Source organism: Engystomops pustulosus, chromosome 9, assembly GCF_040894005.1.
Source record: "Engystomops pustulosus chromosome 9, aEngPut4.maternal, whole genome shotgun sequence".
Lineage (NCBI taxonomy): Eukaryota > Metazoa > Chordata > Amphibia > Anura > Leptodactylidae > Engystomops > Engystomops pustulosus.
The window spans coordinates 96,616,986-96,633,638 of record NC_092419.1 but is presented as its reverse complement, the minus strand read 5'-3'; the positions used below and the strand labels follow the sequence as shown (position 1 = coordinate 96,633,638).

At 42.7% G+C, this 16,653-nt stretch overlaps 1 protein-coding gene across 4 annotated transcripts in view; it reads left to right on the top strand.

The window, feature by feature from the left end:
* Window positions 1-45: 45 nt before the first annotated feature.
* The window catches only part of CACNA1F (calcium voltage-gated channel subunit alpha1 F), a 64,787-nt gene continuing 48,179 nt past the window's right edge, over window positions 46-16,653 (top strand). For all 4 annotated transcript variants that reach the window (XM_072124224.1, XM_072124222.1, XM_072124223.1 and 1 more), the window contains exons 1-7: window positions 46-173; window positions 313-500; window positions 3,607-3,883; window positions 5,832-5,937; window positions 11,653-11,792; window positions 12,852-12,994; window positions 13,907-14,059. In XM_072124224.1, the coding sequence (XP_071980325.1) occupies window positions 473-500; window positions 3,607-3,883; window positions 5,832-5,937; window positions 11,653-11,792; window positions 12,852-12,994; window positions 13,907-14,059 (847 nt within the window). In that variant the 5' untranslated portion in view covers window positions 46-173; window positions 313-472. The remainder of the gene's footprint in view (window positions 174-312; window positions 501-3,606; window positions 3,884-5,831; window positions 5,938-11,652; window positions 11,793-12,851; window positions 12,995-13,906; window positions 14,060-16,653) is intronic.

Sequence of the window (16,653 nt, the reverse complement as noted above, 5' to 3'; positions counted from 1 at the left end):
ACCCTAGGTCCCTCCCCCCACCCGTTTTAAAGGCTCAGCATTCAATCTGTGGTAATCCCCTGGTGGAGGGAGGGAAGAGGGAGAAGGCTCTGGGATCCCAGCTGGTACTGGGCATTGCTGGGCATTCAAGAGCAAAAAAATGGAGAGGAAATTGCCCTTTTTTTTACCACCAGGTAAGTTCATCATACCCTACTTAGACACACCATCAGGTTTACCTACATCACTCGGATACAGCGTATCACACTCTGTATTCATATGTCCTTCATTACATCTGTCCATGCGCTAATCTCTATCCATCATTTTCCTCTGCAGCCTGATGAAGAGGACATTCATACAGAATGCCAGGAGAGCTATAGGATACGCTTCATGGCTGCCGGCCTGTATGTAAAAGCCACATCGCCCAATGCATGGATAAGAAACTGATGATTGGCTACCACTCCCAAAATCCCCAGATTCCTTTCCTGTGAAGAGGATGTCAGAACCTACGGAAAATGGGACGGGTAAGACAGGCTGCCAAAAATTGTGTAGATATTGGGTTTTTAGCTTCAGGAAATGACTGAGGAGCTGCGGTAAAGTAATCTTTACTCACAGCTAAAAAGTACTTAGCTCAGCAGTAAGTGATTGAGAGGAGAACATAGAGCAAGATTAAGGGATAGACCGCTGGAACGAGTCCCGGCCATCGTAACACTCAGACTGACCGGTGCACCCAGTCATCAGGCTAAATAACGTAGCTGGACACTAATGAGGCATCATATGTAGAACATTCCCAATAAATTCGGTAGATTGTCCTTTTCTGGCAAGCTAGTAACCATTCTCTATAACCAAGAGCAGGGTGACGTCCCGTATAGGTGCCCATTAGGCCTGTAGGGGGTTTGTCACTCATCAGAGTATATTTACCGTATGCTGCTGCATACTTGTCCAATGTCTCCAATTTGTCAGGACAGTCCCTAATTTTCATTAACAGTCCCTACGAATTTGGGCATGTCCTGTTCCAGCCAGTGGCAGGGATTGTGAAATTCTAAGGGGAGTTAACCCCGTTTGTTTTTCTACTTTCAAAGTATTAAAAAAAATTGGGTTTTTTTTGAAGATTTTGGGTATTTTCTTGACAGCTTTGTAAGCTTAAAGCGACCTGTCACTATGAATATGATTTTTAGCTGGTTACAGGTTCCAATAGCTTGTGCTATGCCTTTGTCAGGAATAATTTCAGTTATGTAGAATAGTTTATTTCACATTATCTGGATCCCTGCCAGCAACGTGAGGTGAGTCCTGGGGGAGGGGCCAGCTGCAGCGTGTGTATTTCTGTATCAGTCTCCAACCCTCATCCAGCTCCCCCCTCCTCACCATTTACTGTCATGTGCATTGAGCAGGAGGGGGATGGGGTGTAGGAGAGAAGGAATGCATGAGGAAACACAGGCACACACAGGTTGAAGCTGCACCTACACCCACCCCACTATCGGGACTCACCACATGCTGCTGGCAGGGAGCCAGGTAATGTAAATGAAACTTACATAACTATTGAAATGATTTAGCATGCTGACAAAACCATTTTTAAATCAGCATAGCATAGGCTATTGGAACCTGTCTCCAGGTAGTAATCACATTCCTGGTGACAGGTTCCCTTTACAGGAAATCTACTATCAAAATCAAGCATAATAAACCAAGGACACTTACTCATGGATCAAGACACTGAGAGTGTGTCCTCTTCTTATATTTGTTATCCATGACCTTCTTCCTGCTAAAATCAACTTTTAAAATTGTGCTAATGAGTGTTACCAGAGACCCTCCACCCAGCTGGTTCACAGGCTATTAAACTGTGCAGGAGCACTTCACCTTATTACATCAGGCAGAGGGAGGTGGAAAGTGCTGATTGAGGGACAGCGTGAGGCTGCAGTACTGACAGTGTTTGGGAACACCCCCAGAAACCTTCAGGTTCATAAGCATAATTTTTAAAGTTGATTTTTAGAAGGAAAGAGGCCATGGATAACAAATATTAGAAGATAACCACAGTCACTGCCTGGATCTTTAAAGGGAACCTACCACCCCGATTCTACCTATAAAGGTAGAAGGGGTGGTAGGTGGATGGATGGTACGTGAGGATATCCCTTTTTTGGGCTAATCCTCACGTCCCGGGTGTCTTTTAGAAAACTTTATTGCATGTATATGCAAATTTTTTTATGCGGCTACTGGGGCGTGGAGTAGCCGGACATGAGGCTACTAGTCGCGGCTACTCCACGCCCCAGTAGCCACGTTACTCCGCCTACCAGGTAATCTTCGGCGTGCAGCTCCTGGTAGCTGCGCGCCCTCGTCCGGGCTACTCCACGCCCCAGTAGCCGCATTAAAAAAATTAGCATATACATGCAATAAAGTTTTCTAAAAGACACCCGGGACGTGAGGATTAGCCCAAAAAAGGGCTTTCCTCACATCCCATTCATCCACCTACCACCCCTTCTACCTTTATAGGTAGAATAGGGGTGGTAGGTGCCCTTTAAGTAAGTGCCCCTGCTTTATCAGTTTTGGTTTTGATAGTCGATTTCCTGTCACCAGATGCCCCTAAAATATTACGAACAAGCTTAGAAGCTGTAGTGGGGGTGTAACTTCAGACGCCTCTATCTTCGTTTTTATAGCACCTAGAAACATGGCTCAATCTTATCTTTCAGATCACACCAGTGAGTTAGTTCTGTGAGCTACATACTGATGCAACCTAAAAGATTAGATTCTTATCTTTAATATGACACCAGCAGTTTCAAAATCTATAGAACTGAATATATGGGTGTCTGAAGGGACACTCCATATGCAGCCTCTAAACCTGACATCAGTTCATTTTCACATGCTTTTTGAAAATATTTTTATTGGTAAACAGATGGGATTTCATGTAAAAGAGGGAATACTAGAAAGGACATTTCTTACCCTTCTTGAAGGGGCTAGTAGTTTAATGGGGTAAACAAGTCCGATATTTTACTACCTGTAAATTAGTTTACAGGTACCAATGTCAAAATTGTCCCTTTTGTCAGGGACTTGTTTCCTTGGCATTGTTCACATATGAGAAGCTTATACGTACGAGTAGTTTTACCATGAATGCACCCGATAAGCCAGTGATGAGCAAGGTGCTTGGTTCTTGGCTTCATCTTCACATTGCGCATGCGCCAAAAGCCAAGGAGATAAGTCCAAGTCTCATCTCTACTAGAATACAAATTATCAAGTTGGATAAAACAGCTGGCTTAATTTTGGCAGATTTGGGACACTAAACCTGAGCTTTATAACTACATGCTAGTAGTTTACTGCTTTCGGCATCGGAATCATCTGTGAGATTGGAGATGGAAGAACAGATGTTTGTGTAGCGGACAGGCTCAAGTCCAATTTATTTGTTTGATTTAGGGTCCAATTCAACTTATCATCATCTGATGGGTAGATCATCAATATTTATTAGCTGGAAACTCCTTCAAGGTTGGATAGTGGGAAAGGTGCAGGTTGTTACATCCGCGTCCCACCTCCGTCTCAGGTTGGAGTTTTAAGGCTTTAACTGGGTGATGTGTAGAACTCGATTTCTCTGATATCAGGATAATTTTAGAAAGAAATTAAACAAAAATCATTAAAATTTTCTTGCAGGCCCCGCCCCTCCGTACTCCAGCGAGGAGGCGGAGCCATTTATGGAAACTGCGGAGGCCGTGTTGACTTGCTGGCGCTACTCCATGGATGGAGTGGTGATGAACGGTACGGATACACTCAACTCAACAACTAGCTCTCAAGCCCACAAGAAGCGGCAGCATTACAGCAAGCACAAGAACCAGGGAGGCAGCGGGGTGCACCGAAATCCAAGGGCTCTTTTTTGTTTGTACCTCAACAACCCAATCCGAAGGGCCTGCATCAGTATTGTAGAATGGAAGTATCCTTCAGAAACTTTTATATCTGTCTTTGTGTTTTATACCTTTTTATATTTTCTAAAAACGGAAGGCTGGCATATGATGTCCCTAGCATGTCTCAACTTCTTGAGGGGTCTTAATAATAATCCTTTATTTCTATAACTCCTACAGATTACGCTGCGCTGCACAGAGCTTGTCAAATCAGACCCTGTCCCCAATGGGGCTCACAATTTAAACAACCTATCAGTATGTTTTGAAGTGTGGGAGGAAACCGGAGTACCCGGAGGACACCCACGCAAACACGGAGAGAACATACAAACTCTTTGCAGATGTTGACCTGGGTGGGTTTAGAGCCCAGGACTCCAGCACTGCAAGGCAGAAATGTCACTACACTCAGCCACCGTGCTGCCCCCTTATAATTCATGATGCTGATGAAACCTGTTTTCATGCCCCTATAGCTGCAAACACGGGCAGGAATAAGACCTGCATTTCCTACAGCCTCCACGCGGATCATCAGAAAACATGCACATTTTCTAACTAAATTTGTACTGAGAAGAACGTGCAAACTGCTTGCACATGTATTTATAAAGTGTCTGCACCAGGTTTGTGTCCGACAAAACAGAAAAAATCTACACCTAAAATGGAATGGTACTACTTAGTCGGAGTTTGCGGCACATTTACTGATGTGCGCCACAATTCTGCAGCATGAACAAAGTGCAACCGGGAGTGCCAGATTCATCAAGACCTTGCGCCAATTTTGATTAATCTGGCGCACTCTGCACACTAGACAGGCAAACTGCACAAAGTAAACACTGCACTAGTTTTGATGTATGCTAATACCCCATATCTATCCAAAACTGTGTAGTCTGTACTATATGTAGTTGTTCGTCACATTCATGAATTGTGGTGCACGTTCTCGATGAATCTGGCACTGCTTCCGGCAGAGTGCACCAACTTTTTCGGGGCACCTTTAACATAGGACGTGCGCACAATTATTTCTGGACACTCCATGATAAATGTGTTGCACAGTCCGTCTGTGCACTAGAACGCCCCTTCCATCACCGAATTTTGTGTTGCATCGGGAATAATTGCAGGCGCGACACAAATCTGTCATTTTATAAATATATATGCAAGCAGTTTACACTGAAAACGTGCAAAGTCAGACTAAAAAAAAACAGTCCAGGGGCTTTAATAAATGTGGCCCAATGTGTCAGTGGGGCACATGTATCCAATTTTTGGCTTATATTTTTCTCTGCAACTATTTTGGGTGCATGTGCACTTTTTTTAAACCAATGTCTAGTTTTCTGTAGTTTTCCCTGATTTCAGATGTGAAAGTGCCCCAGTCACAGGGAGTAAATACATATTTTTTTTTATGGTACAGAAATCCATGTGGTATGCACCTAGAAAAAACACATATACGATGAATGTTTAGGGGAATGTTTTATCTTCTCCAGAATAATACTTGGCCACAAGTTTTCTTGCTTGTTAAGAAATTTCCAGTCTGACTAAAGGACTGCGGGACAACATTACATAACACAATCCTAACATCTGCCTGACATGTGTTGTACAGACCCCCATGGAGGCTCCGCTTGCTCAGATGACCCCAGCTGTAATTTGGAACCTAGTCCGCAGATGCCTTGCTCCACTAGTGGAATATATAACATGAGCCAGGAGTTTATGTACCTTCTTTTCTGATACTAGAGGTTCTAGTTTATACTCGAAAAAGGGTCTAAATCATAATACACACATAAGTGTTTTTATTGAACCCATTTTGGAGGTGCTGCTCTATGTGGCCGGTAGTTACATACTAAAATTGTAAAGTCTATTGAAAAATTAGGACCCCCCCCCCCCCAAACAAGACTACAAAGATGACCTAAGATCCCATCTGCCTGTAGTCTGTAGTAACCAGCTTGTAGTTAACTGAAACTATTCTTCTTCATTTACTATTATCCTTAAAACTTCTTAACCCAGACCTTTTGATATCCTCATCCTCATGACCATTTTTGCAAATTGTGTGGCGTTAGGAGTCTACATCCCTTTTCCCGAAGACGACTCGAACACAGCAAACCATAACCTGGTAAGGAGATATGTCAGCACTTTCTATGTCTAAGTCTGGGGTTCGGATTTTGTGTGGTTAATGTAGTAGGAATATTCTTCACTTTCTTGACACCCCGGCACTGATACTGACAACCAAGGAGCAGCTGTAGCACGTGCTGCAAGCTACAATCCCAGCTTATCCCTCTTCTGCTTGTCTAAGAAAGGTCATACACGTTCTTATTCTACACCAATGGCCACAAGATATTTATACAGAGAAGTGCGGATAAAAGTTTGAAAATTCTATCCCCTTGTAGACATTTTATCTTTAAAGGGGTTCTCCGGGCACATCAAGTTTTCTAGAATTACGGACAACAGAACCTGATTTGCTCAAGTATTGAACTAGCAAAGATTGCTGGGAGATTTCTGCTCTGTAGTTAGTAGAATTAAGGGCCACATGTATCACTCTTTTTTTCTGTTGTTTTTGCGCCTTTTCATTCAGGCGCACCGTTTTTGCGCCATTTTTGCAATTAAATGCCAAACTAGCTGCGCAGCAAAAATAACCAGCTTTCCCTCATCTATCTTACCAATCCAGATGTTTTGCTGCGCCTAATGATATTCATCACTTGCAACGTTTTCATTTGGGCGCAAAAACACTCCAGCCCGAAGGTGGCGTTAACTGAGAAGAAAGCACTGAGCCCCTTTGCAGAAGAGCTCATTTCTAGCAGCAGAGCTCAGCCAAACACTAGAACATATAATAGATACATTAGATACTCTGCAAACAGGAGCTGCAGACTCTATTTACAGTTCATCACCTTCTAAGAACTTTGCAAAAATTTGCACAAGTTTGTAGAATGTTGCAGATACGACATACAAGTGTCCCCCATGTAAGGCTACATTCACACTAACGTACAGCCGATATACGTCCCCCATAGCCAGCAATGGGCGCACGGCACCCTACGGGAGCGTTACGGTGCCGCACACGTGCGGCACCGTACCGTTCCGTACCCGGGAAAAAGATAGGACCTGTCCTATCTTTTCCCGTAATACAGCGCCGTGCGCCATAGGTTGCTATGGAGAGGGGCGGGGGTGAGCTGCGCTCACCTCCTCCTCCTCTCCCCGTACACTGCCGTTGCCCGCTACGGTACGGTACGGGCGGGCAACGGCAGTGTGAATATAGCCTAATTCTGCACAGTATCACCAGTGTGTCTGAGGGGGATACTGTGCAGAATTACAGGGGTGCAGCAGGAGACCAGCAATGGGGGATCCCCTCCAGGAGAAGCCCCTGCTGAGGAGGTCACTGGGTGCAGGGTGTCACACACCTGGGTGCTGCTGTGAGTGTTATCTTTATGCTGGGATGTGGGAGAAGCAGAGAGGAGCTTGTAGCAGGATCACATGTAACTGCCTGAATCTAACATTGCGCCTAAACTGCGCCAAAATTGCGCCTAAACTGTAAAGTGATTAATAAGAGGCAGAAAATATACTTATCACAGATGGTTGTAGCTTGTGGTAATTCTGGCAAAACAGTGCGGCAGAATTTAGGCGCAACTACTACAAAAGTGATAAATGTGGCCCTAAGTGTCCAAATTTAGATGATCATTTAAAGCTGTAACCAGAGGCAGAACCTAAAGCTCCTGGGTTCCAATGCAGAATCCCCTTATTATAGTATATTATAATACTAGTCTATTGGTATGAGACAGTGGTCCCTACAAGACCCCTGTGTTGGGGTACAACCACACTCTCGGGACCACCTTAAGTTACTCAAGGGTTATTCCCAGCTTTTTAAATTCCCCATGATTTATTTACTTTCTTGGTGCCTCAGTACAGAAGATAGTCATTTTAAGTGCCGCCCCCCCCCCCCCCCCCCAACTTCTTTTTGGAGTAGGGCATGTATTTCAACCCTATATTTCAATAAATTGAAAAATTACTCTAGGTCTTTATTGGGTGAAGCACTGTACTTTTTTTTTTTTTTTTAAAGGGACTCTGTCACCAGCTTTTATCCCATTAAACTACTATACCCCTAAGGTATTGTTTTTTCTAGAAAGGTGAAGAGCAGGCTCCTTGAAGTTTGTCCTGTTTAGGTGGAGTTTTCTTTGGGTTCTTCAACACCATCTTCAGCCAAACGCCAAATGCAAAGCAGTCCACCAGATGGTTGTATCCCTCACCAGCCACCACCTGGAAGAACATAAGTCAGGAGATAAGTGAATGTTCTGGTTAGGGAATTGCACACACAGCACTATGAGTGCTGGTCTGTGATAGAACTGGCTCCATAGAGATCTTAGGTTTCTAAGGTTTTTAAAAAAACAAACCATAAGAAGACAATAGACATGCGCCAATTATAATTATGTTTATTAGTAGCAGAACTATTGGTGTAACTACCCCATTAGCAGTGCAATGTGTCTTGATTATTGAGGTGAGGGCTTTGATATATCGCCGGAAGCTACAGGTTGTCCCTCTGGATGGCGCCAATATAGCATAAGTAACAATATATTAGTTACTTATGAGTAACTGTTCCCTGGTTTCCCAACAACCACTTCTCTGAGGTCATCTTCCACAGGTTTTTTGGATCAGCAGTAAATATGGCTGAAATATGAAGAAACGGTCATTGAATAAAAACTATATTGGGGCAGTTACTCCGCTGTATGGGGGACATAGGCAGATAAGGGCAGATTTATTACGCGCCCTGAAATAGGTGCAAATTCTGAGGTGCAGCTGGTGTGGAGACAGTGGCACTTTCAAGTACTGGTAAGAAAGATGGTTATGAGACATCATCTGAAGAGTTCTTATATAAATCTTACACGACCCTATGGACCCTATTGTTGTCATAGTGGAGGAAATGTACAAAACTTTCTAAATGTACAACTTTTAGAGTTGTTCCCGGTAACCAATCATATCTCAGGTTTAGTTTTTAAGGACCTGTTTCATTTGCTTTGTTGCTATGAGCAACACAGAACGTTTCCTAAATCTATAGCTATACAGGCGGTTCCGTACTTAAGAACACCCGACTTACAGACGACCCCTAGTTAAAGACGGACCCCTCTGCCTCCTGTGACCACTGGTGAAGCTCCCTGGATGCTTTAGTTTAGTCCCAGGCTGCAATGATCAGCTGTAAAGTGTCTGGAATTAAGTTTTATTGATAATCCTTGGTCCAATTACAGCAAAAAAATTTTGAAACTCCAATTGTCACTGGGGCAAAAAATTTTTTTGTCTGGATCTACAATTAAAAAATATACAGTTTTGACTTACATAAAAATTCAACTTAAGAACAAACCTATGGACCCTAACTTGTATGTAACCCGGGGGACTGCCTGTATAATAATAATCATCATCATCATTTATATAGCGCCATCAAACTTTAGAGATCATAGGGGACATATACTAATATAATACTACATTACAGAGTACAAAGAGTCATATGGAACAATAGGAGTGATATACAAGCAGCCCAAACACTGTATACTTATAAAGCGATGAATGTATACACAGTTATCACCCTCCTGTCCTGATGATTTACTATTATCTATCAGTGCAGGGGAAATAAAGAAGATCTGCAGCAGCTCAGATCTCCACTCCCTGCTTGTTCAGTGTCTTTGCACAAATTGCTTTGGTAAATTGCATTATGGGAAGTGTCTTTTTAAAGGCAACGGTTCACGTTCACTCTTTTACAGTGAGGTGCACTACAACATGAAAAGTAATGCAGCTCTTTAAGGAGAAGAACACAAAGATGATCAAATTTTATGTTTTTATGCGCTGATGTTATTGATTGGGAAGGTTTTGTAATGACACTAGAGCAATAATTACTGTTATATCCACATGACTATTGTGATACATAACATATGTTTATTTGAGATGGGAAGGTCTCCCTTTCACACCAGAACACGTGGAACAATGGACTCCAGAGAGGGCGATGTGAAGACAGCTGACTCGTCCTTCCTCCCTATCTGATCGACTGTACATGTTAAGCTTCCAGTGGTTACGGCTAATTTTAGGCCGTTCAACCAGTAATGAGTTTTAATCCAAAGCCTTGGGCTTTTCCCTGAAGGAGGGGAGGGGGATCCCCTCTGTGTCAGGGCTGATACCGGGAAATATGGTTATTTAACACTTGTAACATTATAGTTTTATTACTATAGTTGTTCTCATATTATATATTGTAGCATATTGTAGTTATTTGTTATTTGTTATGTCTTATTTTGTTTCTTCATGTAACCCATGATGTGTAAAGCGCTGGGGAATATGATGGAGCTATAGAAGATTTATTATTTATTGACTATGGATTCTAAAAGAAGATAAAAATACTTTTTTATTACTCAGGTTCATTGCATGCAGTATTTATACTGTATATTATATATATACCTATATCATTCATTGGCCCACATTTTTTCAAGAACAGTTATATATAAATTAATGTACAAGCAGTTTGCACAATCTTTTCAGTGGTTTCTGTCAAGTTATATTAGGCAGAACCAAGGCCTTTATCATATAGTATACCGTATTTTTGGGACTACAAGGCGCACAAAAAATCCTTTGAATTTCTCAGAAATCAAAGGTGCGCCTTATAGTCCAGTGCGCCTTATATATGAACTGACTTACAGACAACAGCTGCCTTGAACTATGTGCAGTTCGGCCACCTGCTGGTCATTCATCCTTATAATCAGGTGCGCCCTATAATCCGGTGCGCCTTATAGGGACGTTTTAGCAGGCATTTATAGATGGCGGCCTTATACTCCGGTGTGCCTTATAGTCCGAAAAATACTGTAATAATGGACCCGACTGATGTGATGATAATGCCTTGTTGCTAGATACTTTCATTGTCTTCCTAGGTATTGAGTACTTGGCATAGTTTATTATAGCTGTTTAGGCAGCACATGCAGGACCTACCCAATGTTGAGCAGGATGATTGAATGATATGGCTGATCATGGGTATAGCAGGGGTAACAGGAGACAGAAACCAGAGTATCTGGCTGTAGGGCAGCTTGGCCGTAGGGGTCATGGATGCCTGGGATCCTGTCTGGGCTTCATTCACATCTGTCTGGACCGGTAGGTCAAAAGCAAGAAGAGGAGGAGGCTGCGTGTCAGTAAAAGTTTCCTACTGGGTTATCACCGAAATAGGTGACCAGGTGACAGCTGGATCGGCTTTGCTGCATTAGCAGCACAACAGAAATCTCTGTAGCACAGGGTCAAGAGTAAAACAAAAGTCACAAGGACTCAGGAATGAAACTGTCTTCAGACTATGACTCAAGCCTAAGAAAGAGTCTTTATTTATAGGTTTACTCATTTGAGACACTCTGGGTTGCCAGCCAATTACAGCCTGTACAACCTCAGGAAAGTTACAATTTGTACAATGCATAATGTAAATCACATTTAACCCATTGGTTAACAAAAATATAAAATACATTTAAATAATACACTGTAATGCCTTATTCCTGCCACCTGGTCGTTTAGCACCATGCAGCCTAACCAGGGGATGAAAATATTCAGTAATAGGTATCTACAGTGCTAATGAAGCCCTAAGCAACTGGAGTTGGAGAAGGTAATGGGGTTGGTTAGCAGTCCCACTAGTTCCTAGGGCAAGTATTCGAATGTTAAAATTAGTAATGGCCCAACTCCAGGACATTATGGATGGTGTCCTTGTTTGTGGCTGCTTACATTTAGTAAGGTAAGTACCTACTGCGTTTCATTGTGTGATGGTCATTACAGGATGGCACTGGTAACCTAGAAGCCTACAGCACAATATAGTGATGTTATTCGTTTCTCCCAGGAACAAGTGGAGTATATCTTCCTCATCATCTTCACCGTGGAAAGCTTCCTGAAGATCATTGCCTATGGACTGGTCATGCACCCCAGTGCCTACATCAGAAACGGATGGAATCTTTTAGATTTTGTCATTGTAGTTATTGGGTAAGTATAGTATATCAATGGATCATGCAATGTTGCTGGTGTTCTCTACTCAATATAATGGAGCAAAATCCAGAGTGGCAAAAATTGCAACAAGCCTGTTGTATGTTGTTGCAGATTTTGCTGCAGATTTTACCAATTGCAATGCGAAATCCACAGTATAAATTCACACAATATGCAAATTTAATTTGGATGATATTGTGGGCACATTTACTTACCCGATCCCGTCGCGATCCCGCGGTGCGTTGTCCGATGAGGATACGGGTCTGTCGTGATTCGTGCGTCCAATTTCCTGCATCCGTTGCTTCCCCGTTGAGGTCCGCCGGAGTTCGCCTTCTTCTTCCCGGTGCATGTGAGTGAGTGAGTGCCCCCCCCCCCGATTTGTGTCGCATGCAAGCCGCCGATGATGCACCACAATCCGATCGCGTGCAACAAAAACCCGGGGGAATTTGGCGCTAAAAGGAAATATTCGGGAAACCCGACAGAATCGCGGTCCGCGGACCCTTAGTAAATGTGCCCCAATATGTATAAAATGGTTTTACTGGATACATATTTCAATAACGTATACATTGAATAGTTCCTTAATATCAGATTTTTAAGGGTCCAACACCCAGTACCAACATAGATCAGCTTCAGCTATTACACAGAGAATGAAACAGGAAGCAGACAGCACCGTTTTCAGTGCAGTGGTCATACTAGGTTACTGCACATCAGCTCCCTTTCATTGAATTGGGAATAACATTGTAGTACCATTGTAGCCACTACACAGAGAACAGCGCTGTCTGCTTTTTGCATTTATTAGAATTAACAGATACCATTTAAGGCTACATTCACACTGCCGTATGGGGGACGTATGTATGGCCGACATATATACGGCCGATATACGTCCCCCATAGACGGCAATGGGCGCACAGCGCCCAACGGGACCGGTATGGTGCAGCACACTTATCTTTCTCCGTAGTACAGCGCCGTGCGGCGGGCAACGGCAGTGTGAATGTAGCCTAAGATTGAGCCTGTTGTCTCTATATTTTTTGTATTGACTTCTATATCTGTGGTTTACAGACTTTTCAGCGTCATTCTGGAACAGTTTTCTCACAAACAAGGAGATGCACATCACATGAGCGGAAAGCCTGGAGGGTTCGATGTGAAAGCCCTGAGGGCGTTTCGTGTACTCAGGCCTCTCCGACTTGTATCTGGTGTCCCAAGTAAGGAGTTACTTAACTCATACTAAAATATAGATAACAATTTTAGTAAATAAAGCTTCAGTCACTACAATAAGGGGCGTTGTTTTAGTTTTTCTAATCCTGGACAGCCCTTTAAGGCTTGTCATTGGCTCTCTAATCTTTATGACTCGCGGAGTCTGATGGAATTTGTTTCCATGTTAAATTAGAGACATGTGGAGGTACAGTAAAGGCTCTGTGAAGTATAGCCATGTATAAGACTTCATAAAGGGATTGTCCCACTATTAGATATCATATTCATATTATGAATCATAAATGAACAGTGTTTTTTGCTTAAAGGGAACTTGTCACCAGGGACCTCATTTTCACTAAAAGCAGAATACAACTGCAATGCAAATATGACTTTCTGCTTTCTCTAAGCATTTGCATTACAATATAATTGTGTGTTATAACTTACCTTGCACTCTGACAAAATCATCTGTGTAGTCCCAGGGGTTGGGCTTTGGTTTGGATGCATTTCAACAACATGTGACTTGTGTGTGTTGCTCACTCCTCAACTCTCAGCCCCCACCTTTGTGCTCTTGTACAGCTCCAGCCGACATCGGTGAGAGAGGGAGGAGCTGTGCAGGAGCACAAAGGTCAAGAGCTGAGCAGTCTGCAGCACAGATTCTGTAAGGGTGCAAGGTAAGTTATAACACACATTTATATTGTAATGGAAATGCTTAGATAAAGCTGAAAGGCAGATTTGCACTGCAGCTGTGATGGGCTTCTGTAACCTGTTTTTAGTGAAAATTAGGTCCCTGGTGACAGGTTATATACTGCATAGGCTCTGCAATTCAGTGTGGGACATCCAATAGAAATAGAGCTTTGCCCTGCTTGTCAGGTAAGGAGCAGGGCTTCTACAGTAGTTTTGAGTTTATTTATCTTGTCTTGCAGGTTTGCATATTGTATTAAACTCTATCATGAAAGCCATGGTGCCCCTGCTCCACATCGCTTTGCTGGTATTGTTTGTCATTATCATTTATGCCATCATTGGGCTGGAACTTTTTATCGGACGAATGCACAAGACCTGCTTCTACATCGGCTCAGGTACTGGATTTTATAAAAATAGATTTGAAGTATTAGAGCAAATGTCCATTGTTTTGCCTTCACTGCTCTATTGCATAACATGTTATCAATGCACATTTAATAATCCTTTAGTTTTTATAGAAATTAAACCCCTGCCAGAGGTGTGGCATACCTGCTGAACTAAGCATGCATGTGTATGGAGGAATCAGGAGGGATTGCTTTCAGCCAGTATGCTAATCTGTATGGAAACAATAAGGCTGTGTTCACACTTGGCTTTGCATTGCGTTTACAAACCCAATGCAAACACCCAGGGACGGGGCTCTGCACAATCACATCTGCATTTCCAGTGAAATGCATGTGATCAGCAAAAAGCTCTGAAACAGTAGATGTTATTGGACTGAGGCCTCTATTTGTAAATCTAATGCAAAAACCATGTGTGAACGCACCCTAAAGGTATGGTAATGTGTTCACTTGATCTTGGTGTGCAGGAGATTTGCATGAGGATTAGTAACATTAGGGTACTTGCACATGGTATGTATTTGATCAGTATTTGTAATTCAAAACCAGTAATGGCCTAAACATTTCTTTACCCACTGGCGTAACAAGACTCCGGGGGCCCGGATGCAAAATTAGGAATGGGGCTCCATATACCTAAACCCTTGCTGCTGCTCCCCATCCCACAAATTAAACTACACAAATGTCATACATAAGCTCCAGACATGTACACACATAGTGGCAGATTTACTTACCAGGTCCTGTTGCGATCCCCGAGGTGCGTTCTCCGACAAGGATGAAGTCCGGCGCGATTCTTCAAGATCGTGCGTCCATTTTCCTGCATGTGTCGCTTCCCCGCTCAGGTCCGCCGGAGTTCATCATCTTCTTCCCGGTGTATTTAAGTGCATTGTTTTGCGACACAATTTGAATCATAAATCCAGCTCTTAGTCCAAATCAGTCAGGTTGTCCGTCGGACACGCCCCCGATTTCTGTTGCATGAAAGTCGGCGCCAAAATCCGATCGCGTGCGCCAAAAACCCCACTTTAATGCGCCGCAAAACGGAAATATTTGGGAAACACAACAAAAATCCTTAGTAAATGAGCCCCATAGACTATATATGCAATACACACAAATACAAACCCAGCACCATATATACGCTCTATACACATACACCAAGCATACGAAACACAAACAATGGGGCTGATTAACCCCTTAAGGACGCAGCCATTTTGTAGCTTAAAGAGGACCTGTCACCTAAATTTTCGGCACTAGGAGCTGCTTACTTTAGTGCTTGATCAAACGGCGGAGTACAGTGTAATCATCGGACTGCTTGCAAAGCTGTCCAATGTATTCATGAGGGGGCGGTCCGAGGCGCTGCAGTCACCGCCCCTAGCCATGCCCCAAACCCCCCCCCCCTCATGAATACGTCGTACAGCTTTGCCAGCTGTCCGACAATTACATTGTACCCCGCCGCAGTGTTAGATAGCGTTACCGGAGGTTTCTGGTAACGCTATCACTCTAACACTGAGGCGTTTGATCGAGCACTAGGAGCTGCTTACTTTAGTAAGAGGCTCCTAGTGCCGGTAAATTGGGTTATAACTTTTGAACACTGTTACTTATCAAAGTGATTCTGAGATTGTTTTCCCCCCACATGTTGTACTTCATTTTAGTGGTAAATGTTGCATTATAAGTTTTGCGTTTATTTACAAAAAAAAAGAAAAAATTATGAATTTTTTGAAAAATTTGCCATTTTCGAAATTCCAAATCATTGCGTTTTCAGGCAGATAGATTTACTACCTAAATAAGTTGCTGAATAACATTTCTCATATGTCTACTTTACATTTTCATCATTTTTGATATGTCTGGATAATTTATTTTGATGTCACGTGGCTTACAAATAGATTATCGATTTTCCGTATTTTCAGAATTGACCATTTTGGGGATAAATACCGTTTTGAATGAAATTTTACATATTTAGCATCAAAACCCCCCTATATAACCAACCCATTTTCAAATCTGCACCCCTCAAACTATCAGAAACAGCTTTTAGGAAGATCGTTAACCCCTTGAGATCTTCATTGTAATTGAATCAAAATGGAGGTGAAATTTAGAATGGTCAAATTGTGACGGTTATACGTTCATTTAGCCCTAAAATTCACACATTTCCAAAAGATAAAAATAGAAAACCCACCATACAATTTGTTCTGCAATTTCTCCCAAGTACAGAGACCCCCCCTGGCCGTGACTTGTTTTATGGGCGCACAGCGAGGCGCAGGAGGGAGGGAGCGTCCTGCAGCTGCCAGGATTTTAGTTTCCTCATTGGCCCCTTTTGTAGGCTATAAAATTTTAGCTTTTTCGTTATTGGTGCCATGTGACGGCATTTTTTTTGCGGGACGAGATGCTTTTTCCAGTGTTGCCATTTTGGGGTTGGTATCCCCTATTGTTGAAAATTTAGGAACTTGTTTTTGAGGGCAGGAGTAGAAAAGCATCAACTCTGTACTGGATTTTTGACTTTTTTTTTCGTGTTCACCGTATAGCCTAATAATCATGTTATCTTTATTTTACGGGTCGATACGATTACGGGGATACCAGACATGAATATTTTTTCTTACGTTTTACTA